The sequence below is a fragment of the Ambystoma mexicanum genome, chromosome 8, assembly GCF_040938575.1.
Source record: "Ambystoma mexicanum isolate Mex_15411 chromosome 8, UKY_AmexF1_1, whole genome shotgun sequence".
NCBI lineage: Eukaryota > Metazoa > Chordata > Amphibia > Caudata > Ambystomatidae > Ambystoma > Ambystoma mexicanum.
Window position 1 is genome coordinate 1,253,271,963 of NC_090929.1, and position 24,163 is coordinate 1,253,296,125.

The window sequence follows — 24,163 nt, forward strand, 5'->3', positions numbered from 1 at the left end:
AGAGACCTCTGCACTTTTAGCTGGACTTGTGAACTTTTCCCATGTTCCAGAGAGTGTGGGAAACCTGTTCTGTCAGCCCCCACCCCCCCCCCCCCATTCACCCTCTTTTACTCTTTCCAGGGAACTCATTTTTATGACTCAATACTTTGTTGGAATCATACTTTCCTATAACTTTGTGGACATCTACATTTTATTATTGCAACAAAGAGCACTTTCTGTGCAGTGTTTGTTAGCTTGGTTTTCCGCTTTTTATTTTCTCTTGGGCTCCTTGTGTGAAGGTACTTATCATCCTTCCTACAATCCCCATTGTCAGATCAGCACACCCCATCGTATGTTGAGTGCTACTGCTCCTGTAACATTCTGTTACAGTGACAAGAATACCTTTATGGCTAGTGGCAGTGGATGGGTTCTACAGACTTGTGCGATTTTTAGTCAATACATCCAGAATGGTGTGTGTTTATTTGGTAATGCGCACCAAACCCTTAGGTAGCCGGGCGCAAACAGTACAGGAAGTCTTATAGCTGGGTTGCAAAGCATAAACAGATGCATACAGGTGAGTACAACAGGTGCATAAATACATATAATAGAGAGCGTAGCCTTGGAGGGCCACGGAGACATTAACATACAAAATTGTGTATACATTTTCGCCTACTATACAGTAAGAATCATCAGGTGCAGGGGTCAGGTGCAAGCCAGGAGTGGTAGGAATAAGGTAAATCAGGTTAAGTGTCATTAGTGCGCAACCATTTAAGTACCTTATGTCGAAGTGTCTCTATTCTTTTTTCGTGTGCTGGTCCTTCTGACGTCCTGGGAGTTTTGAGGTCCTGGTTTTATTTTTATCTTTGGTGAGAACCCTTTGTGAAGCCCACCGAGGCTCCAGATTGTCGGAAGACAGGTAATTAGGGAGGAGTCCAAAACTTTAGGCCTTTGTCATCTGTCATGCATGTCTGGAACCAACCCGAACTGGGAGGCTGGCTGTCCTTGCCACCCACAAAGTTTGAATGTAGCATATGTGTCCATTGGCTGGGTCCCTGGATAAAAGGGCCTGGTTCTAGAAGCTGAAGACAAGTCCACCACTGGAGATTAATCCAATGAGGAAGAAGAGAAGGCAGCAGAAACAGATTCCAATGACAGGAGATGCCCGCTCTTTAACTGTTGCCTATGCTGAACCCCTTCTTCCATGCAACAGGGGAGTCCAAAGACGACTCCGAAACTTAGATGGGTGTGACCAATCAGTCTTAAGGTGGCCTGCATTTTGAGCCATCTCATGACTAGCTGCAACTTTGCTGGGCTGCAAACCACCAATACACTGGGACCTCGAGGCTGGAGGGCTGTGCAGCTCCTTCCCGTGAACGAATCTCATTGAAACTCCTGCTGGACCTCCAGAAGCAAGATTCCACTACTAGAAGTCCCCTCAGAAGAGTGCTGGGCCAAGATAGCAGGGCAAAACAGACAACTGTTCCTCGTCTCGTACCTTGAAACGCTGAAAAGGGTGCCAAATCCACAGAGCTGCGAGAAGCACCGTAGAATCCTTTGCTGGTTGCCTTTTCCGTTGACGGTTGCTGCAATTTGCTATCCAGTGTCCTTTTTTTAGTCACCATGCCCAAAAATCCAGAGACCAGGTCCTGTGCTGCTGCACATGAAGGTGTCAGTCTACAAGCTCTTCTTCACTGCTAAGGTACTGTATGGCTTGATGTAATACTTACCTCAATTCTTTGTCGCTCCTGTGTGGCTAGGGTGGTGAATTGTGTAGTTGTGAGCTTGCCCATACCATTCATCCAGGCCTAATGCTGGAACACTTCTAGGGAGCCTCCCTGAACACTTCTACCAACTCTAAAGTCTGTTACTTGTTAGCTGAGAAATCCTCTGGATCTCCATTTGTGCCTATTCGTGTTCTGACACTTTTGTCCACTGGACCACTAGTGTCCCCTTCTGCCTCTGAACCCGCATGCCCTTGATTAGGGAAGGACTACTAAATGTTACTCACTGCAGCAAATCAGCTAGAGCGTTGTTCAGAGGTCCGAGCCAAGCGAGTGGAACAGCTAGTAGATCCTTTCTGAATCACCAGACAGCCTAACTTCACCAAGAACCCAAGAATTCAGGCCTCCTCAACATGAGGGAGCTCTTCTTTACGATACACCCCTCTGCTGTTCTAACAATAGACGGACAGAGGTTGCAAGGCTGCAAGAAGACCACATAGAACAAATGAATGTCAAAATAAAGTCAAGAGTACAGGTACAAGGACCTAAACGAAGACTAATACCTGGTAAGGTTGGCTGTTAAGGCGTGTGGGATCTGAACCTATAGAAAACCACATACACCATCAACCCACTGAAACAGGGAACGTAAACAGTTCTCACTATGTAATAAGGTGAATGAGTTTACCATGATGGTCTGCGTTGTGTTAGAAGAAGGAGTTCTAGTCCAGACAAAACTTAGGTATAAAATAACAAAGAGGAATGGTTAGTATGGGTAAAGTAACCCGGGTGGCACGAGGGACGCGCTAGTGACGGGTTGGTGCACTAGGCAGCAAAGCGTTCGTGAGTGCACTTATTGCTCTCTTGTAGAACATCCGTAAGAAACCCAGATCAGGTGAGGTGAAAAACACTTGTGGTTCATAAATTAGGCAAGAACCAATGTTCCACACTTTGCACTTGATAGGAAGGTATTATTTGTATATCTAGGGTAAGGTATTGGAATACTGCAGTCTTACAAAGTGAGTATATGTCTGATTGGTAGCAGGCAAAGGTAGGTCTGTGGTAAGCACTAAAGAACAGTATTTCAGAGAGAGAATAAGGTTACCATAAGCTGTTTGGGAGTAGCGGAATATTAGCAAAATGGAGTCTGAAACAAAACGCTGTAAAGCTACAGTTCATCGAGTTCAAGCTAGTCATGAAGCAAAAGAAGCCCTGCAGCGGTCCGCGTCTGCACAGCAGTTCTGAGCATCGTAACCAAGTAGTATGCAGAATTAGTCCGGTAAATGTAGCAAAAAAATGCAACCTTGATTACAAATGTCCGAGTAACGCTACAATTAGAAGTGCTGCTGAATGCCAGATTTAAGCAGCAGTAGGAAGGCGGAGTTTGCTTGTAGGCTGGGAAAGCAGCCGACGTGTCACGACAGACAGCGCAGGTTAGTTTCCATGGCAACATCCACTTTTGCCAAACTGAAACCTTTGCACTACGAATTAGCTGGAAGACAAGTCTGTCAGAGGGCAGTGCCTGCGAACGCTGCCAACGTGTGAAACTAAAGTATAAAGACTCTGAAGACAATATATTAAGTGTTGCAAATTACTTGCGATGTTTTGGTACTTTAAAGTATATTCCTGAAACAGAACAATTTACAAGTGTTATAAAGTTAATACTTACCTGTGAATTGCTTACTGCCATTCTGAAAGGTAGAACAAATGTACTTGCTTACCTTTGAATTGGGTTCCACTATTCTAGAACGAAATGTTGGTATAACTGCATATTCCTGAAACAGAATGTGTTGCAACGTACCTACTTACTATTAGAGTAGCGTAACTATTATTCCTGAAATAGAATAAGTTGCTTAGTATTGTAATATAGTTATACTACCAACATTGCAAGTAAGAACATTTCTTAAACTGAATATTTATTTTATTTATTGTTTATTTATTGTTTGCTTTTTAGGCAATTATACGATTGAATATACAGTTTCAAAGCCCCCACAGGGCAGGGAGGGAAGGTGGGAAGTAGAATTACAAAACAATATTTGCGAGCAGAGGGGGGGGGGGGACCTACTATGCCTTGTGAGAATTCAGAACGTGGCAAGTGCAGAAAGGAAGAGGGGATAAGTGCTGGGGAGTAACCGTTAACTACCAATAGGTTTCTGCTTGCCTTGAATTGTATACTGCCATTCAAAATGTAGTTTATACCTTTGTTGACTTACCATAAGTATTGTGTTTTTATATTTCGTTTCGTCCTTACCTTTCTAAAGAACTCTTTGCCTCTGTATATCTAAAATAAACCATTATTTTTACAATGCATCATTGTATACGTTTCTTTGAACCATATGTATGCTACAAGTTCATTGTACTTTACTGCAGCCCTCTCTCCCTCCTAAGCTAAGCCTGGCTCCTCTGTCACTGCTATCAACATAATAGATTGCACAGACATGTAGAAAGAGTAGCAGTTTCTGTATTGCCCACAGTATAGTTTTATAAAATTCTGTGGGTGGAATTTAGAAAAAACTGGCCTAACAATCAAACTGGAAAGGACAACCCATGAGTGGAGGGCTCATGCCATGCTGTGTGGGAGCAAGGGGCTATCAGGCCCCCTCTCATCCTTTACTTCTCAGACCAAGTGCCTCCAGTAGTGGGTTCGCCCCTTGCCCTTATGCGATGTTAACTTTGGTTGACTGTCACGTAGATTGGACCACTGAGCAGGACACGGGGCATCCATTTTTGTACCCCCTTTCCACTCCATCTTTGTGACTAGGCCTCACTGCGATAGTACAATAACACTTCTCCCTTCCTCGCAGCGGCCAGGCGCGCAGGGCACACGGCCCCCACCCTCGTTCTCACTCTGACTGGAAAACTCTGCGGTTCCATTCTCACGCTGAAGCCGGAGGCATTTGCAACAACTAACACATCACTCTTCCTCTGAGATCACTGATCTGCATGTGAACCAGGATGAACTAAGCACATAGCTCGTTCATCTCAGCAAACGTGTCCGTGCCCCCGCACCCTCTCCAGTGGAAACTGCCATTATGACCCTGTGTCCCTGCAAGATATTCCTTTCATGTGCCAGACCACTGACCACGCCATGATGCCCACCCAGGAGATCCCCAACTAACATTAGACCCCTGCTGCAGTAGATCATTGCCTACCAAAAACAAATGCCACATACCAGAGATTCTTGTGAGCACAGACCCACACTTCAACCAGTGTATTATAGTGGTCAAGAACCTTAACCTAAGGCCTGTATAATCCAATGTTATTGATAGTATAGCTTTATGTGTGACTTTTATAGAGACATGATAAACTACTGAAAGACTTTGAACAATTGTCATTTACTGCATGCATTTTTGAGAATATATTACGTTAGCTTAGATAGTGACCACCCTGCTTAACAGCGACCTGACCTTCACCCATTCGGAGCACAGAAGTCTGACATCCATCCTCCCGCCAACCAAGCAACCAACCCGGAGGAATAGATGCCACCCACACCTAAGGCACCACACGAACTGACCAATCCGGGACCAACATAGTATGTTAGTTGCGTCACTTCGCTTATAAAAATGTATTGTAACGTTAATTTTGTCAACGCTCTGAGATTTTTTGAATGCCATTCATTAGATAAACCTTGCCTTGAACTCTTGCAGCCTGCTCCCTTTGCCTTACTCCCTGTCCGGGGTGTGTCTGTTTTTATTCTTTTGCACGTTTAAGACGGGGAGGGCACAAACAATGCCTTACTGAATGTATTTATGCATCCTACACTTTGCTGAGCCTTGTAAATGTACTAGATCGACATATAGAGCAGTCAACCTTTGACAACAAACCTTACCTTTTATCTGGTCTTAAGAGGAATGTGAATATTCAAGTTCAAAAAATGAAATACTAGTCTAAGCTCCTATGTGCATCAACTCAAAAGGTCACATCGAATTTTTTATTAGTGTAGGTTTGAAAACTGTAAAAAAGGTTGTAAACCAAAACAAAGTGGGCTGAAAATCAAAAATAAAGATTCCTACTTAAAGCCACAATAGACTGAATATAAACTGGTCTACACACAGAGCACAATTAATCATGAAAACATATGTTACTTTTAAAATTGGGCACCAGAAAATAATTGGTACAATCCACAACTTCATTCCTAGGGAGCGAAAAGAGTAAAAAGTTGTATTGAAACGATAAGAAAACTGACTGTTGGGGACATAAAGGGTGGTGCACAGAAGATAAACACCTATGACAGGACCCACAATTTGCACTCACCACTTGCAAGTTATCGACTATCGCAAAATAAGAACTAGTGTATTTCTAGGTTTGGCACCCGAGTACTCTGGCTTTACCCGACTAGTATCATGTCCATTTACATATACAGCTCAGCCCCAAGAGACCACACAAATTAGAGTTGCTGAATCCCAAATATGTTTTGCACATGTTCTCACCAATAAAATTGGCACATAAACAAGAATGCTACTAAATAAAGGTCTGCTGACTAATTCCATCTCCAATGCAAACCATCTGGCCCATAATGTAGTACAACATCCCCAACACGTGGCATGAATTACATTACTAAGAACATTTTGACAGGAAATTGCCAATATATTACCATATCAAACGTGTAAGTCTTCTTGCCAACTTTCTCATTTATTCCTCCACTGCGGACAGCAATATCTTTTCTTGATGGGTCACAATCTATTACTGAGTAAGAGTTGGCTTTACGTTCTTGCAAATTAAAAGGCCTGTGGAGGGTGAAATTCAATTACAAAATAAATGATCTTCCAAATACCATATTTATTCACTCTGCATTGTTGCATGTTATGATTTGAAGCCCAGTAACTAGTAATATTGCACATAAAATCACGTAATAAAGACAGTCGCTTAACACAAACATGATTTTAACAGGTCAATGCAAGGGGGTTAAAATTAAAGACGTCACAAGATACAAAATTTGTCTCACATTTGATCATACCATTCCGCAATTTACAGCATCAAGCGTTAAAACAGACGTTATTTGCCTTTCCAGAAAACCTCACAGAAGTGCGAGGGGGCTGTAATAATACCAAGAACAGCATATGAATATTAGTTCACAGAAAATAGTCAATAAGGAAACACCCAACAGCAAGGAGAAAAGCTTTAGCACAGATTACTATTTTGTAAAATATCAAGACTACAATTGGTCATCAACAGAGCTAACCCATGTATCAAGGATCCCTTCTGTTCCCAAACCCACACCGAACCTCTCCCTCCAGTTTATTTGTTAGAAAAAGCCTGAAGTGCAGATGCAGTTGATTAGTTAGCACTTCGATCTGGAATCACTTAAACAATTGTAGGACTAGTCCTAGCACTGTGTTCTACATGAAATATCACATGAAAGTGTTGCGAATGAGAGTAGGAACTTCTGGGATTCACATTTTGATTGTCCATCAGGAATGCAGTGTGCTTTAAGCAGGGAGCGAAAATTCAGCTACTACACAGCAATACAAAAGTCAATCAACTGATTATTATGCCCGGTCCCTTCTACCCGTGAGGACCCCCCACCACCACCCCCCGCATGTTTTGCTGGACTCCTGGACCTTTGTCTTGTTCTCCTGAATGGAGGGGAAGTCTCCCTCCCCAAATTCCCCCCCCCCCCACCCACTGGATTATTTTTTAGGACCATGGGAACCCTGTTCATCAAGTTTTACTTTATGGAGTCATGCTTGTTAGTTAAGAATTAGTGCAGTCCAACTGGTAACCCAACTTTTAATATAGGCCTGTACGACACAAGTTGTTAGTGTGACTAAGCAGCCAGGCTTATCTCAAGAGGGGTCAATGTGAGCTGTAGAGCGGTACAATGAAATCAGTAAATGCAAGTATCCAAGTAAACACAAAGTTATAATAAAATTATTTTTACACGTTAGGCAAGATTGTATGCAGTAAGCTGTGTGAGACTGCACCAGCCTTGTCCTCTTGGCAATAGTTAACCCAAACTTTGGTAGAAGCATGAACTACACAAGTTGGTTGAGTTACTGAGCAGCCAGCATTTCTCAAGATGGGTCAATGTGAGCTTTAAGGTTTTAACACCGGATTTCACAATGACAGTTATTGAAATCACCACATATACACAGGTTTTCTTTATTAAACAATTATTTTTCAGTTTAGTAAGCCTTCTTCAGAAGGGAGCAATCATAACACAAAATACACTACTACAAAAAATACACTCAGGTACACTAAATCAGTTGATAGCCATTGGGGATGACAGACCTCCCACACCCTCATGTGACTTAAATAACTAGGACACTGGACATTGCTATATCACTGGCACATTTAGAGCAATACTGAGTGGAGTGTCAAAAGAGATGAGAATAAAACAATAGTTAGCAAATATTCTTAAACAGGTAAGTACTGTTTGAACCCTCCAATGCAAAGTGAGTGAACCCTTTCCTGAGGAATAGTTAAAAGCACAAAGACAGAGGTAAGAAGAGTCTTTCAGGGAACCAGGACAGCCAATGTAGCACTTCTTGTAGGTAAGTAAAAGTCTTGCAAAGATTTAGAAGTCTTTTAAAAATGAAATCACTGTAGGGTCACAAACTGGGAGGCTTGGGAGGGGTAAAGCTACAAGCAACTCTGCAAGGGCAAACAAGACCAGTCTCAACTGAGAACTAGCAAGGCTACACAACAAGAGGTAAGTCCCCTTAGTTTTACAGTAGCTTTGGTTAGGAGAAAAGTGGCTCCAGCTGCCCTTATGTTCCTGTGTAGGTCTGCAGATCCTTTGTTCCTGGGCCTCAGTCGTGGGGACAAGAGGGACGACGTATGGGGATTCCTGCACTATGAATGGAAGGTCGGCAGCAGCAACGGGCAAACTTCAGATCAGCGGCACTTCCTGGTTTCAGCTCCTTGCGACTCAAATATCACCACCACGGTTCTCAGCTACCTTAATGGACTTTCCTCTGTTGAGGTGACTCAGGCTTGTTCAGTCCTGCTTCATGGGACTCCAGAGGATCTTGCTGGATTCGGTGTGACTTAAAAGTGATGCACTCAATCTGGTGTTCCTCTCCCTGGCAATCGGTTCCCGCAGCAGCATGGAGTACAGCCAGCTCCAAGAGGGTGGCCAGATGACTTTGCTTTGGGGTGGATTGGTCCCACCTACCCAACGGGAGAAGTCGTCAGTTGCAGGGCTTCTCTAGTCGAGGCAAATTCGGAGCTTCAGCAATGCAGCAGGGCTTCACCGGGCAAACCAAAAGGTTCAGGAGTTGCAGCAAGCATCTCTTCCAGGTTCTTCGGATTCCGCCTCGCTTTTGATTCAGGTTTCTCCCATTCATTCGCAGCCTAGCTGTCAGTCACACAGCAGGGTGGCTGTCCACAAATGACAGCCAGCCAGCAAACCGCCTTTGGGTGCATTACTGTAACCAAGGGGGATTAAGCACAGGGAGTTTTCAGGCATCTCCCTCAGTTCCTGCCAGACACGCTGGAGCCAGAGGAGGGCTTCACCAGTGAATCCCACCAAAGACAAAACTAACAGTGACCAAATCTGAAGAAGGATCTTTCCAACAAGAAATGGTGAAAAAAAAAAGGCTATTTGACAAAATGGACACCCATGGGTGTCTTACTGCACATTGGTAGGGGAAAGTAATCCACTGCCACCAGCCATTTTTTGTAGAAAGGGTAACAAAAATGTTACATGAGAAACTAGACAAAGGGGATACCAAGTAACCCCTCCAGCACCCCACAAGTTACAAAATGTAAGTAAAGTCAATTTCACTTCACTGCTCTTGGAAACAGTTTATCCAAGAGAAGGTATTTAAACCTTTGGGAAATCCAAGACTTCCCTGTGCCACTGCACTGAAGGTGCTGTGTGTCACGTTGTAAAGATGATGCCTAGCCTATAGAGTTTGTCAAAACTCCAAAGTCAAAAGAAATACAGACTCCAAATCACAGAATACGAGAGTGGGGAAAAGGTCTCACTGTCTCCAGGTTAGAAATTAAAAAAGTCCTAAAGTCCAGCAAAAAGAGCTGGGGGTCTCTAAGGTAGACGGGAATTAGCACATTTCTGAAAATGATCCCTACCAGATATTTAAAGCATTCTTTGAAAAGCAGCAATTGGATGCAACATGAATCCCAAGGTAGGATTAAATTCCAACAAGTGAACAATAAAGCAGGTGAGCAATTCATTCATATGTTACACATGTTCCACATGTTCCAGCACCCGTAGGTGACGGCATTTGATGTCAGTATAGCATTTATATACCATCACCTTTGCAATATTGAGTTGTTTAAGGAAGGAAAGGTTTAGGTTAGATCAGAGCAGGCAGTCAATTATTCCAGCATTAAAGTGTCCAACATTAAAAACCTGTAAGGGAACAAGCACCGCCAAAGCCAATAGGTTCAGAGGGAGACCTTTAGGGAGTCAGGACAGCCAAAGCCAATGGACAACGTCACAGTTCTGATATGCTCTTTTGAAAATTTTTCTTATAGTCAGTGTTCAAAATAGAAATCACAAACTCAAGAAGCGTCACCTTTGGAAAGCACAGGCTGTAAGACCAGTGCAAGCAAGCTGAGGACAACTTAGTGTAGGGTTAAAAGGCACTCCCAAAGATAGGAAGCATCCCAAATGGCAAGAGGATAAAGCAACCACAAGCCCCACTGTACCTTTGAAATGAAGTTCCAGCTGGTTGCCTTCACAATGCAATGCAGTAGGCCCTTGTTCCAGGTCCTTGGTCATGGTGCCCAAATTGAGGACGTCTGGCTGGCTCCTGCGGCAGCACTCGAGAGAGGGTCTCGGCAGCAATGGATTTCTATTGATTCAGTGGCTGTTATTTTGGCGCCTTTAGCTCAGCGCCAAAGAACGTCAAAAAGCTTTGGTTAGGATTTCCTTGATCCCTCAGTCCTGGGCAGGGGACTCTGGGCACAGATTTCTTGCTTCTGTAGGGTCCTCTGGATGCCCACAAAGATCTGCCCAGATTCACCTTTTGGAAGACAATGCACACAGGTGGTTGAGGTACACCGTGTATTGGACGTCTGCAGCCTTGCAAAATAGCAGCAAGTCGGGGGTTGTGCCAAAATAGAGATTGTCTCGAGGCTAGTTGGTCCCACAAGCCTAAAAATTTGAAAACTGGGTCGGCACAGCTGCAGGGCTTCACTGGGCACTGCGGTCCAGGAGGGTGCTGCTGTATCTTCTCTCATCTTCTGCTTCAGATGTTGTCTTCCAGTTGACTCTGCTTAGTCCCAAAAACCTCACTTTTTATGCAAGTTTCCATTCATTCACAGCCATAGCCTGTCAATCATAGCAGGGTGGCAGTACTCCAGGACAGCCAGTGGGCCAATTGGAACTGGTTTCACTCCGGCACACCTAGAGTCAAAGTCCCTCACTTCCTGCCTTCCCAGACACACTGGAGCCTGGGCTGGCTTCAGGGCTGAAGCCCGCCAAAGGCAATTCACACAACTGACTCAAACCTACTGCAAACAGAGTAAAAGCCCAGAAGAAGCTAACGGACAAGAAATGGCGAAAAAAGAAGGCGGGCCCTTTTGTGAAAATGGTCACCCTTTGGTGCAGCACTGCAGTTGAGGCATCAGCCTGCAGATACATGTCACTAGGTAGTTAAAAAAAACAAATTTAAAACACCACCACCAGCCAGTCAAGTTGTAACAAAATGTTACATGAGGGATGGGTTAAAGGAATTACTAGGTAACCACCCCCAGTACTCTACATACGGTGTTGTGTGCTCGACCCATACGGTAAGGTAAGTAAGACGGGTCTTCTGACTATCCTTGGGAACAGTAGTTAACCCAAGAAAATGTAGTTAAACATTAAGAGAAGTCCAAGGGACCTCAGTGGCAGCGCACAAAATGTGCTGTATCACAATGCAAAAGCAGATGCCCATGGAGATAACCACACTCCATAAAACAGTAAAGCACATAGAAAACAGTCAGGAAAGCACATAAGTGAGCAAAAGGTCAGACTCACTCAAGAGTAAACATTTAAAAGCCCAGAGTCCATCAAAGGAGCTAGGGGTCTCGAAGGTTAAAGGGAGTTGGCACAGAAATGAAAATTCTCCCCAACAATGCTTTCCTCCATAACTTTAAGGCATCTGCGTTTCACTTTTGCAGCATACATCACCCTTTGTGCAGTGTTGCTTGAAGCCCTTTCGGCTCTCCTTTTGATATTTTATTTTCCTCAAGAACTAACGTTATGGTTAGAGGGAAACATTTTATCCTTGGCTTTTCCTTTTGAGAGATTAGCACAACTACCCTATGTGGCGTGCACCTTGTATCCCCCTTCTCTCTGCTCCTGTAACATTTCTGTTACATTGACAAGCAGAGTTATGGCTGGTGGCAGTGGACGCGTTCTACTGACTTGTGCAATGTTTGCTTGCAGGAATTCCTCACAGTTGCTGCTATGCAGAGAGTGGTCACTATTAATCCAAAATGAGGCCTTTCTTTTTTCCATCACTTCTTGTATAGTGGTCCTTTTCTTGGTCCTACTGTCCTGGGAGGGGGATGTCTGGATTTTAGTTTGGTCTTCGGCAGGAACCCTTTGTGTAACCTGCCAAGCCCCCAGCGTGTCCGAGGACAAGAAGCATAGGAAGATCCCGAAACTTTGCTATCGCTTGTCTTCTAGTGCCTAATCCTGATTGGACAGCAACCCCCACCCCTTTCTGTAAACTGCAGGGAGAGTTTGCAGGGGATGATTGTGAGATCCTAATAAAAAGGAGACTATCCTAAAGCAGAAGGCAAGTCAACCACCCGAAGAGGACCAGAGATGCCTGCCGCCCCTTCCAGCAATTGCAAAGAAACCACTGCTGGCCTAATTTGCAATTCCCAGTACATTCAAGGTCAAAAGAATATTTAAGGTAATATTAACTGCTAAGGGGGACAAGGCCATTAGACCCCTGCAATGAAAAGCATAAATAATGGGGGAAAATATGCTAGACAAAAATCTACCAGGGAAGCACAGAAAAAAAAAACCTGAAAAAGAAGCGCATGCATATGACCAGAATTTACAAATTCTGAATTGGGAAGAGGAAGACCATGAAGATGAGAATTTAGGGTGTGTAGGTAGCCAAGGCTTACACCATCAGCCCCAACACCCGAACGGCCTTAGAGGAGACAGATCAGTTTTTAGAATGTTTAATGGTTAAACCCCCCCGCGTCCACTCCCCTGCCCCCCGACACCGCTATTGAGACCTGGTGCTAAGGCGTTTTCCTCGCCACCTTGTGCACGCAGGATTACAGCCCAAGACACGGAAACCGCAGAAAAGGTAGTGTTGGCATGGATAAAAAAATGGGGTGGAGTGGAACGAGCCAAGTGTACGTGCCCCAGCAATGAGATCTGCTTATATTCCCAATAGGACCAACACTATGCAAACAAATGTGGCGGTTACCAACAAAGTGTACCCCATTCCGAGCAATGAGGACATGGAGCAAGAAATCCAAGAGTATAAGCTTAATTCAAACTTCTGTCCTATAATAGGATCAACATTTTTATTTTGGATCATAAACGCCCCATCAAAGTATGGTAGCTCAAGTGTTTCCAATGAAAGAAGTACGTGGGTTTGACACTGATAATCCAACACACCAAATCCATTTCGCCTGGAATAGGATGGAGTTACTGTTTTTAACTAAATATTATCCAGATATTAGACAAAATTCAGAACAGTGGTACACCCAGTGTTAGGGAGAATTCTCAGAAATGTTCCAATTCCCTCTACCTTAGAGACCCGCAGCAACTTTGCTGGATTTTGAGGACTTGTTTTAACCTGGAGAGAGACCCTTTTCCCCCCCCACTCTAGTGTATTTTAATGCGATTTCTGAACTCGTTTCTTTTGGTTGTGGCGTCTGAAACTCCATAGGCATCATATTTTACATTGTGGCACACAGCACCTTTAGTGCAGTGACACCTTAGATTTCCCAAAGGTTTTAATACCTTCTCTGGGATAAACGGTTTCCCAGAGCAGTAAAGTGAAATTGACTTTACTTACATTTGTAACTTTCTAGAACCAGCACACACCATCTTACAATAGGGCACTGTAGGGGTTACTTCATATACCCTTTGTCTAGCTTCTCATGTAACATTTTGTATGGTACCCTTTCCTCACTAAATAGCTGGTGGCAGTGGTTCAGTTTTTACTACCGTGGTGTCCATTTACCCAGGCTGCGTTTGCAACTGCAGTAAACCACGCGAAGGTGCCGTTTTTGTCAAAACGGCACCAGTCTTTTTGCCATTTCTTTGTGGAAAGGTCCTTCTTGAGATTTACTTTGCGCGCCAAACTAGGTTTGGTCCCTTTGTTTTGCCTTTGGCGGGATTCACGAGTGAAGCCAGCCTCTGGCTCCAGGGTGTCTACGGTAGGCAGGACGTGAGGGAGGGGCCCTTAACTCCCTGTGCTTAGTCTCCTAGGAGACGCAAATGCACTCGGATGATTGGCTGGCTGACTGTCTGGCAAGGACAACCACCCTGTTGGATGAGCGACAGCTAGGCTGGAATGAAAGGGAGCAAACTGTCTAAAATGCAAGTCTTTTGGCTTGGAAGGCAGAGTCGACCACTGGACGAACGAACCAAAGAAGAACTCGAAGAGGACGCCTGCTGCAACTCCAGGACTGTTGGTTTGCCCGGTTAAGCCCTGCTGCAGTGCCAAAACGCCAAGTTCGCATCGACAGAGAAGCCCCTGCAAGGACGACTTCTTCCCTTGAGCTGATGGGACCAATCAACTCCAAGGTTTGCCACCTGGACATCGATTTCAGTGCCGGTTGAATTTCCACAGAGTTGCTGCTGGAAACCGTATAGCCAGAGAGAGGAACACCAGATTGTGTGCGTTGCTTTCAAGTTGGCCAAGAGCTCCAGGAACATACGCCGGACTACCAGGAAGAACGACTGACCGAGCCTGAGCCCCCTCAACAGAGTGCAGGACCCCAGAAGCAAGGAAAGTCCATCTCGACAGCCAGGAACCACAGTGTTGCTATTTGCGGTCCACGCGAGGAGCTGAAACGCCAAACAGCCACCGAAAGTGAAGTTTGCTGGTTACAAGTTTTGACCGCCCCAATGCAGGACTCCCAACTTCCTCCCTCTTGTCCCCACGACTGAGGCCCAGGAACAGTGAGATCTGCAAATCTGCACAGGAACAGGAGTCCTCTGCTGCATCTTTTCGTCCTTTTAAAAGGCACTGTACATGGTCTAAGAGAACTTACCTCTTGCTGTAGAGTTTCTTGCATCTTCTACTACTCACAGGTCTAACAACTTGTGGCCCTAGTTTGATTAATCTTTTTCGTCAAATACTTCTGAAACATTGTGCAAAGACCCTTCTACTTACCTTCTAAGAGGTGCTTCTGCCCACATAGACTCTGGCCTATTGACTTGGGCTTAGCCTATTTTAACTACTCTTATTGGGGGATCTGAAAGTATTTGCCTATGTAAGAAATACTTGTGGTATCTTTTTTGCTCTAATAATCGTTCCATTTTTACTTGCTCTTAACTAATTCTGAACGACAACAGTAATACATTATCAACAGCACCCTAGCAATTGAAGTCACCTGTGGGTGTAGAACTCTGCTGTATGCCATCCCAAATGGGTATTTACGGATTCTGAACTTAAGATGGTGAATAGTTTCGAAGAATATATTTGTGTAGTGTTTTACAGTGCTCCCTTCTTAAGAAGGTTTACATTAACTGACTGGTAAATAAATTAATGATTATTTCATCAAGAAACCCTATGTGTAAGCGTTTGCTTGAATACTTGTCACTGAACCTCTGTGTAACTCCCCTACAGCTCACATTGACCCCTCTTGAGATAAGCCTGGCTACTCCTCCACACTACCAACCTGTGAAGTACAGCCTTATACCAAAGGTTGGGTTACTATTGCCAGGTGGTCAGGGTTGATTTAGTGCACCCTAGTGGTACTGCATACAATCTTGCCCAACCCTGGTGGTATATATTGTACAGTTGGTACACTAAGATTTGCTTTGTTTTTATTCAACTAAACCTTCATGAGGATAAGCTCCACTGCAATAGCAATTGTATAAACATGCCAAATATGGATAACTTCAATCAGAAAGCCTTGGTCATTTTGAAAGTTATAACAACTGAAAGAAATGTGCAAGGCCAGGAGTCTCCCTGTTAAAGGAAAGAAAAATGAACTTATTTCAAGATTGTTGAATCATCAAAGACTGGGTAGTAGTCCTGTTAAACCTACTAACCAAGAAATGTGGTTAATAACATTGAGGATAATAATTCAAAGTCTAACTAACGTCTATGAAGAGGAAGGAGTCTCATGAGGAGAGTCCCTCTTGTCCTCAACCAGCCTTTCCACCTCAACCTTTAGCCACTGGGACCCTGTCAGGTCCAGTACCGAGTCCAGAGTTTGTATCTCTTAAGAGAATGAGACTTGAGTTAGAGTTCAAAAGATTACAAATCCAAGCTGAAGCCAAACATCAAGACATCAAGTTAAGGGAACTGGAAATGCAGCATGCTCTATCCTAGAGTCTTCTAGGTCTTCCAGTCCAAAAAGACCTTGCATGCCTAAAGAATCAGCAAGTTTGTATGATGCAAAACTTGATATTTTGGATTGGATGGGTGCTTTTGACTATGGGATTCAGGGTTACACAGGGAATCAGCGGATTCCTTGGCTTCTGTCTAGGCTCCCCCAGGTTGCGACTGATGCTGTAATGAGGTGGGGGAACTTTAGATAAAGTAGTAGATTTGGGAAAACTCCTTCCCAGTACATGAACAGGTTTAGGACCGTCAAAAAGACTGATGGTACCCTTTGGGCTACCTGGGTGTGTGAATGTTTGAAGAACTTAGATGGTTGTGTTAAGGGTTACAGAGTCACTACTTTTTAAGTTATGAGGACTATTTTGGTTGGAATACATTTTTGATGCCTGCTCTCCTGAGCTGAGACATCACTTGGCTGACTCAAAAGAGATTGATCCCAAGAAGCTGGCAAAAGCGGCTAACTTGTGGGTTGCCAAAAGGGCTTCTCACAAGGATTCTGGGGCCACTCATAAGGATGAGGGGAAACAGCACAAGAAAGATGACAAAGGGAATTCTAAAACCTCCCATCCAAAAGAGGGCCACAAACATAAGGGTAAACCCCATTGGAAACCAGGTCAGTCTAGTGATATATTTGGTGCCAAACCAGAGGGCTGTCAGCAGAAACACCCATTCCAGAAAACATTTAGTAAATGTTATCTTTGTGGGTCTACTGACCATGTGAAAGAGGATCCGAGATGCAAGGGTAAACCTTCAGAGGTCCACACTGCCTCCTTAGCCTTCATCCCTGAGGGAGAAGTACATATGACAAGTGGAAACATTCATCTATTGGCTAAAGACCCCATTGTTATCTCAGCCAGTGTTTCTTTAGTGTCCCTGGGTCAGTGGGAACAACAGAATTTAGATGTGTATAACTCTATACCAGATAACACAAAAGAATACTACAATGACAGTGTACTTGTAAATGGTCAAGAGATCCCTGCCATTAGAGACACTTGGGCCAGCATCACAGTGGTGGCTGCAGTGCTCCAGATAATATTTTGAGGTTGGAGTATTTTACGCATGATTTTTCAAATTAGAGAGTAAATGCAATTTCAAGAGAGTAAAAATTAGTTTTCTCCTCTGCAAGAGAGTAAAACTTAACACACCCAATGCATACGTAAAATCAGACCCATAGACCAAAAGCGTTGTAGATCAAAGTGGTCTGGCTTGTGCAGAGTCCTTCACTCCACATGCAAACGGCACATCCCATCTGGGCACATAGTTACAGCACATCACTCCACTTAATGGCATATATCCTCCCTGAATATACTAGCTACGCCTCTCCTCTTGATACATACTAACGAGTATGCCACGTACTCTGCGCACATGGTAAAGGCACATCTACTTTCAGCATTTTCAGAGATTTACGGTTAGCATTTGAAGAGCAAATTTGTGTCATTTGCATGTGTAAATTGCACCTTTACACTATGCGCATGCTAACAGCACATCTATCATATGCTAATGGCAGACATTGTTTTCATTTATTGATAGAACATGTTCCGTTTAGCAAGCCTGATATTTGTACACGTTAACAGGACATATCTCTACCCCATAGTGACCTCCAATCTCTTCTCTGCGCATGCTATTGGCACATCTCTTCTTGTCTGCTAATGGTACATCTTCTCTGCGCACATACTAGTGGGACAACTCTCTGTACATGTGATAACTGCGCCCATGTGCACAGAGGAGATGTGCATGCTAACGACATGTCTTCTACGCACATGCTAATGGGACGTATACTCTTCACATGCTAACTGCACATCCTATGCCTGCACGTACTAACTGCACATCCTGTGCAGCGACAGGATGTGCAGTTAGCATGTGCAAACTCCACATCCTGTCTATGCAGATGCTAACAGCACATCTTGGCTTTGCATGCTAATTGCCCTTCTGTTCCATGGCACGTGCAAATGACACATCTTTACTAAGTACGTACTATGGAGACATTTCTGCTCTGTGAGTGCTAACGTAGCATCTCCTCTGCCCATGCTGTAACAGCACATCTCCGCTCTGCCAGTCTTAACGGCAGGGCTCCCTTCTGCACAGGCTAAAACGTTGCATCCAAAGAAAGGGTGGAAAGCTACTGGGCAGGAGGGCGGCCTGCACTTCCCAAGTTCCAATAACGTGAAGCAGCTTTGATGGGTGTGGCGCAGAGGGAAGACCGCAGGAGTCGCTTCTTTCTTACAAGAAATGCTATAATGAAGAAGGACCGTTCACACAAGTTACTATCAGTGCTGGGAATTGACAAAATGTACTCGGGCCAAATGTACCCCATTTTCCCCCTCCCCTTTCCTTATTCAGCCTGACTCGAAGATGTTCTCGCCAGCCCCCACCACAATGCCCAACAGTGCTCCCCTGGCATTCTGCTGTGTTTTGCTGTAATTAAGTACCATTCGAAATGGGGTAATAACCGCTACCACAGTGCCTAAAAGCAGAAGGAATTTGGCTAAAAGCGCCATGTAAGAACACATACTCCCTTTCGACCTATTATTGGCATAGCTTCTGTACACATACAGCAGCACATCTCTCTGAAAATGCTAACTGGCCATCTCTTTTCTGCATGCGCCAGTGGCACATGGCCTCCCTGCATGTGCTATTGGCAAATATATTCAGTTCAGGCTAATGGAACCGTTCATCCCTGCATGGGGTAATGGCCCATCCCTCGTGGTATAGCCCAACAGCAAGCGCACGTCTTAATACAGCCAGCATAACTTTATAAATTATACATTACAGAGCAGGTCTACAACATGCAGCAAGTAAAGGAATAATTGCAGATGTGTTGGATCCTGCTCCTTTATTTCAGCACTTTGAGACTCCTCTCAAAGTGCTGAAATAAAGGGGCAGGAGCTAACATCTGCAGTGTGTACGTGGGGCTGGCTGGCGGCTTGTGAGAGTAAGCCGAAACCTGACCTCTCCCATGCAGAGGCACATTTCGCGGGGCATGGGGGGGCGGGGGGGGATTAAGTTGTGATGGGAGGGGCCACTTCAGAAAATAGGCAGGGAATACTTGGAGGCTCTGCCCGCACTGTTCTACCCAACTCCTCCCATGGTCTGGTGTGGGGAAGAACTATTGAATAGCATATTTTAAAGCGCAATATGCAGAGGTGATGGAAGACTTTCTTGAAAGTAACAGCTTTAAAGTTTTACTGCGTTTGTTAAAGTACATTTTTCTGAGCACACAGTAAAACTTGAACACCGCCAGTTTGGGGGAAAGACTTCCCTCACCTCCCCGTCTATCGCAATGCAAGTGCGCACATCCAGGGGTGCACCTAGGCTAAAATGTAGGCTGGGGCTAACCCTTCAAATGTTGGGAGAGGCACTCACTTCGGAGACTGTGGAGGAAAGGCAAACTTACTTGTGTAGGGGCATCTAACTTCATTACTCATTGTAATAAGAATATTCTAGTGCAGCTTCAATGTTACAATCAGTTAACTGCTCTCTCTGAGTTTGAAATACCCACTTCTTGCAGAACCTGAAGGTCCTAGAAAGTGTGAAAATGGCAGATGGTGTGCAATCAAAGACTCAATATCCTAGCATTACGGGGCATTGCAGAGTGTGGGGCAGTCGGGTCTGGACGGCCCAAGCACCTTCAGTGGCTGGGAGCAACAGGGGAGAAAATGTAATGTTGGGTCTACCACAGTCCGTTATACTAGAATCTCTGGTGCACTGACTGGCTGGTGACACTATGACTGCCTGTCAAATCCAGTGTTACAAGAATGGGGAGGGCCAGTGCAGCAATAATGCAACCCTATGCAGCAGTATTGGAGCCACTAGCAGAGGAGCACCAGTATACACCAATGTGTCCCTACACTTATTAAAACTGTCCTTTTGTAAGGGTGTAAACTTATATGCACTCCAATTTTTGCAATTGAAGTCAGGGTGAGATTACATTATTTGCCCACCATCACACACTTAGGCTAAACAGCAAAGCTGGGATTTTAACCCGCTCTTTCAGTTTGGGTATGGCCACCTTCTGCCGTGCTTTACTTGGAACAAAACTTTTAGTTTTGGGTGTCAAGACCTACAGTAACAATGTCCTGTAGAGTTTACGTGCATAGTAAAGCATCATAACATGTAAATCCTTATAGCAGCATTTTGTGCCAAAATAATATCACTACCTTTATTTTCCACATTCTGCATGGGAAACTAGAAGATGCAAAAGGCAAAACATTCTGCATTTACCCACTTCATTTTCAGCGCTTTAAAACCACCCGAAAAAATAAGTTGTGCCATAAACTCATTTAGTTTTGGAGATTTGTCACAAACTTCCAGCGTGTTATGCATGGTTATTAAAGAATATTCAACTTAGGACATCAAAGCAAACTTTACTTTTTAGCATATCAAGCTATTAGATGTTATCAAAATGTACACATTTTAAAAGGGTGCATGCTTTATTGTGTTGCTCGCTTAACTATCACAGATTTGGGGCCTAATTACGAGTCAGACGGTCCGGAAAAATAACGGTGGCAGTAAACCCGCCGCCACCATTGTTTCCGGATTGCCTGATCGAGTCCTGCAAGTGGCGGTGTCATTGCCGACAGGTCTGACCTGGCGGGTTTAACACCGCCCGCAGGCAGACGTGGAAACACTGGCACCATCATGAGATGGTGCCGGTGTTTCCATTGTCCCCATTCCCATTGAGTCCTATGGGACTCAATGGGGATTTAATGAATTCCGCCTCCGGAATGCCCGGGTCACCGGGGTTGTAATACCCCGGTAATTCCAGGAATCATGGAGGTGGAATGGTAATTCGAGTCCGGCGGTAACCGAGCCGGAAAAACCGTCAGGTTACCGCCTGACTCGTAATGAGGCCCTTGGTCCTTCAGTTGGAAATTCACCATAATGTGTAAGAAAGGTATATGCTGCTGACAAAACGCTACAGTGCCATCTAGTGGTGGAAAAAAATGTTTTATGAATGAATCAAAGCGTACACGGTACGCAGTAGAAAATGAAATCATGTGTATGTCATAATTTAACGCGTAAAAATGCTCGATACGCACGTTATCTGCAGGGCTGGGTGGCTGAAACCTTTTTCAAACCGGAGGATGTTGCTAAGGCACCCAAAGGCCCCATTAAGCTTGCTGGAGGCCCTCTCCAGATGGTTCCAATACTACCAGCTCTCATCCAGTGCAACAATCTGACTGTAGGAATACCGGTCAGTGTTTAAAGTGATGTGCCTGGGAGAGTCCCGCTGGGGAATGACTTAAAGGCTCTTGGGGTTGTATCAAGCACCCCCAATAAAAGAAAAGAAAGCAGCACAAAACTAAGGCCAGAGAGCTCACCTTAGGGGACTTTCATTGGGTTGTTAGGAAGGACAAACTTCCATTTCCATAAAGAAAGAGAAACCTAAAGTCTCAGGAAACCAGAAGAGTGGCACTCCTGTTCCCAAAACCAGGACACTCCCCGAGAGGACAGTCCCAAGTCACACCTGTGACACCTACACCAGCTGAGGCGGAGTGTGAGAAACCAGGATTGTGTGTCAGCTACTGATGATACAGAGCTGGAAGAAGACCTTCCTCCTGTTGGAGATCTGGATCCTTAAGAACATCCTGAGCTGCAGACTTTATTTGCAGAAGGGAGCCTCTATAGGGCAGACTTCCGCAAAGGTCAAAGAGAGTGTCCTACTCTTGAAGGTCTTTGCCAACAGGCAGCTTCCCAGCTGTAAGGGCAAGAGCCAGGGAAGCAAAGTTTATATTGGGAAGATGCCTCCTCTACAGTGAACCTATTGAGTCTATTCCATGGGACTACAGAAGACTTGTAGTGCCTGACGAAGTAAGACCTCAGTTCCTACAGCTAGCTCATGAGATCCCTTTAGCTGGTAACTTAAGCTTTAAGAAGAGCAAAGAAAGCATTTCTCTTTATTTCTACTAGCCCAAGATGGTGTCTGATCTAGATAAATTCTGTAGGAGCCGTCACACTTGTCAGACATCTGGCAAGAGTGGAGCCAAGAATGTGGCACCTTTGGTGCCAATCCCAGTGGTGGGAGTCCCTTTTGAGAGTGTGAGAATCGACATTGTTGGTCCCTTGGACCCTCCCGCATCTTCAGGCAACAACCTCTATTGGTTGTGGTAGAACATGCTACCAGGTACCCTGAAGCAATACCTATGGAGGAATATCACAGCTCAGGCCCTGGCTAAAGCCCCACTTGGTATTTTTACCAGATTAGGTTTTCCTAAGTAGGTGATCTGGGAACCAATTTTATGTCAAATACATGCAAGCTATGTGGAAACACTGGAGTAACCTACAAGTTCTCAACAGCCTACCATCCTCAAACCAATGAGTTGGTAGAGAGGTTTAACAGAACTATGAAGAGCATGATATGTCCTTTAGAAGAACCCCTTAGACAGAAGAAAGTGGGACCTACTGCCATGCCTTCTCTTTGCATAGAGAAGTCCCTCAAGAAGGGGTTGGCTTCAGCCCTTTTTAGCTTCTCTATGGTCATCCGGTTAGAGGTCCATTGGCCCCAATCAAGGAGTGGTTGGAAAGTGCTCCTTCCCACAAGCCAGTGAGAGTCACAGACTATGTGTTAGGTGTCCGAAGGAGAATGACACACAATGACAGAAGCTTCTGATAACTGGAAAGCAGGTCAGGCTCTGGTGAAGCATTGGCATGACCAGAAGGCCAACATGGATGAGTTTACTCAAGACCAGCTAGTTCTCGTTATGGTGCCTACAAGGCAGAGGGCCTTGCAGGACAAATGGATTGGACCCTTCAAGGTTGTGGGAAGACTTGGAGGTCAATTATTTGGCGGACTTAAGCAATCCTAAGGAGGCCCCCCAGGGTCTATAACACCAAGTGCCTAAAGGCCTATGTCTCTAGACCAGAACTGGGAGCTTTTCTCTTAGCATCTGCTCAGCAGGAGGAAGAGAGTGAACCTCTACCTGATCTCCTCAAGGGACCACCTTTAGATTGGAAGATAAGAGTCAATTCTGATCTGACACTGGAACAGCAGGTAGAGTGCAAATCTTTTAAATAAGTTTGCCTCCCTGCTTTCACCGACACCAGGCTTGACCCCTTGGGGCCAGCACGATATTATCACTGGTGACGGTTTATCTGTTAAAAGCAGAGGTTACAGGATGCCATACCATGAAAGAACCCACATAAAGGAAGAGGTCAAGAAAATGCTTGATCATGGGGTAATAGAACCCTCTACCAGTCCCTGGGCTAGCCCAGTTGTGCTAGTACCAAAGGCAGGCTCCAAAGAGTTGAGATTCTGTGTTGACTATAGAGCTCTTAATGCAGTCACTAAGACTGATGCCCATCATTCACCTAGGACAGATGAGCTGGTGGACAAACTTGGTTCAGCCAAGTACCTCAGTACATTTGACCCAACATCAGGCTAATAGCTCTGACTAACCATGCCAAGGAGGCCTCTACCAGTTTAAGGTTATGCCTTTTTGATTAAAGAATGCACCCGCTACATTCCAAAGGATGGTCAATCATGTTCTGAATGGGATGGAGCACTTCTGCATGGCATACTTGGATGACATTGCAGTGTTCCGCTCTACTTGGAAAGAACATTGATCAGCTAGGATATGTTTTGCAGGCTCTTGAGCAGGCCAATCTGACCATACCATAAAGGCAAGATAATGTCAAATGGGTCAGAGTAAAGTGGTCTACCTTGGACATGAGGCAGGAGGTGGTGAAATAAGGCCATTGCCTAGCAAGGTACAAGTTGTACAAGACTGGGCCACCCCTACTACTCAAACCAAGGTGAGAGCCTTTTTAGACGTCACAGGTTACTATAGGAAATTCATAGAGAACTATGGGACCATAACTTCTACTTTGAATGTGATCTCCTCACCCAAATTTCCCAAGTTCAGGTGGAATGAGGAATGCACCAAGGCATTTGAAAGTCTTAATAAAACCCTTGGTCAAGCTCCAGTCTTGAGAGCTCTGGACTACAACCACTCCTTTATTGTTCAAACAGATGCTTCCAATACAGGTATATGTGCAGTTCTAAGTCAACTGGATGAG

The 24,163-nt window shown here is 44.6% G+C and overlaps 1 protein-coding gene across 1 annotated transcript in view; it reads right to left on the reverse strand.

Moving 5' to 3' along the window:
- KIF11 (kinesin family member 11) overlaps positions 1 to 24,163 on the reverse strand; it is a 705,022-nt gene that overhangs the window by 625,033 nt on the left and 55,826 nt on the right. Inside the window, exon 3 of the mRNA XM_069611368.1 lies at positions 6,292 to 6,424. Coding sequence (XP_069467469.1) covers positions 6,292 to 6,424 — 133 coding nt within the window. The remainder of the gene's footprint in view (positions 1 to 6,291; positions 6,425 to 24,163) is intronic.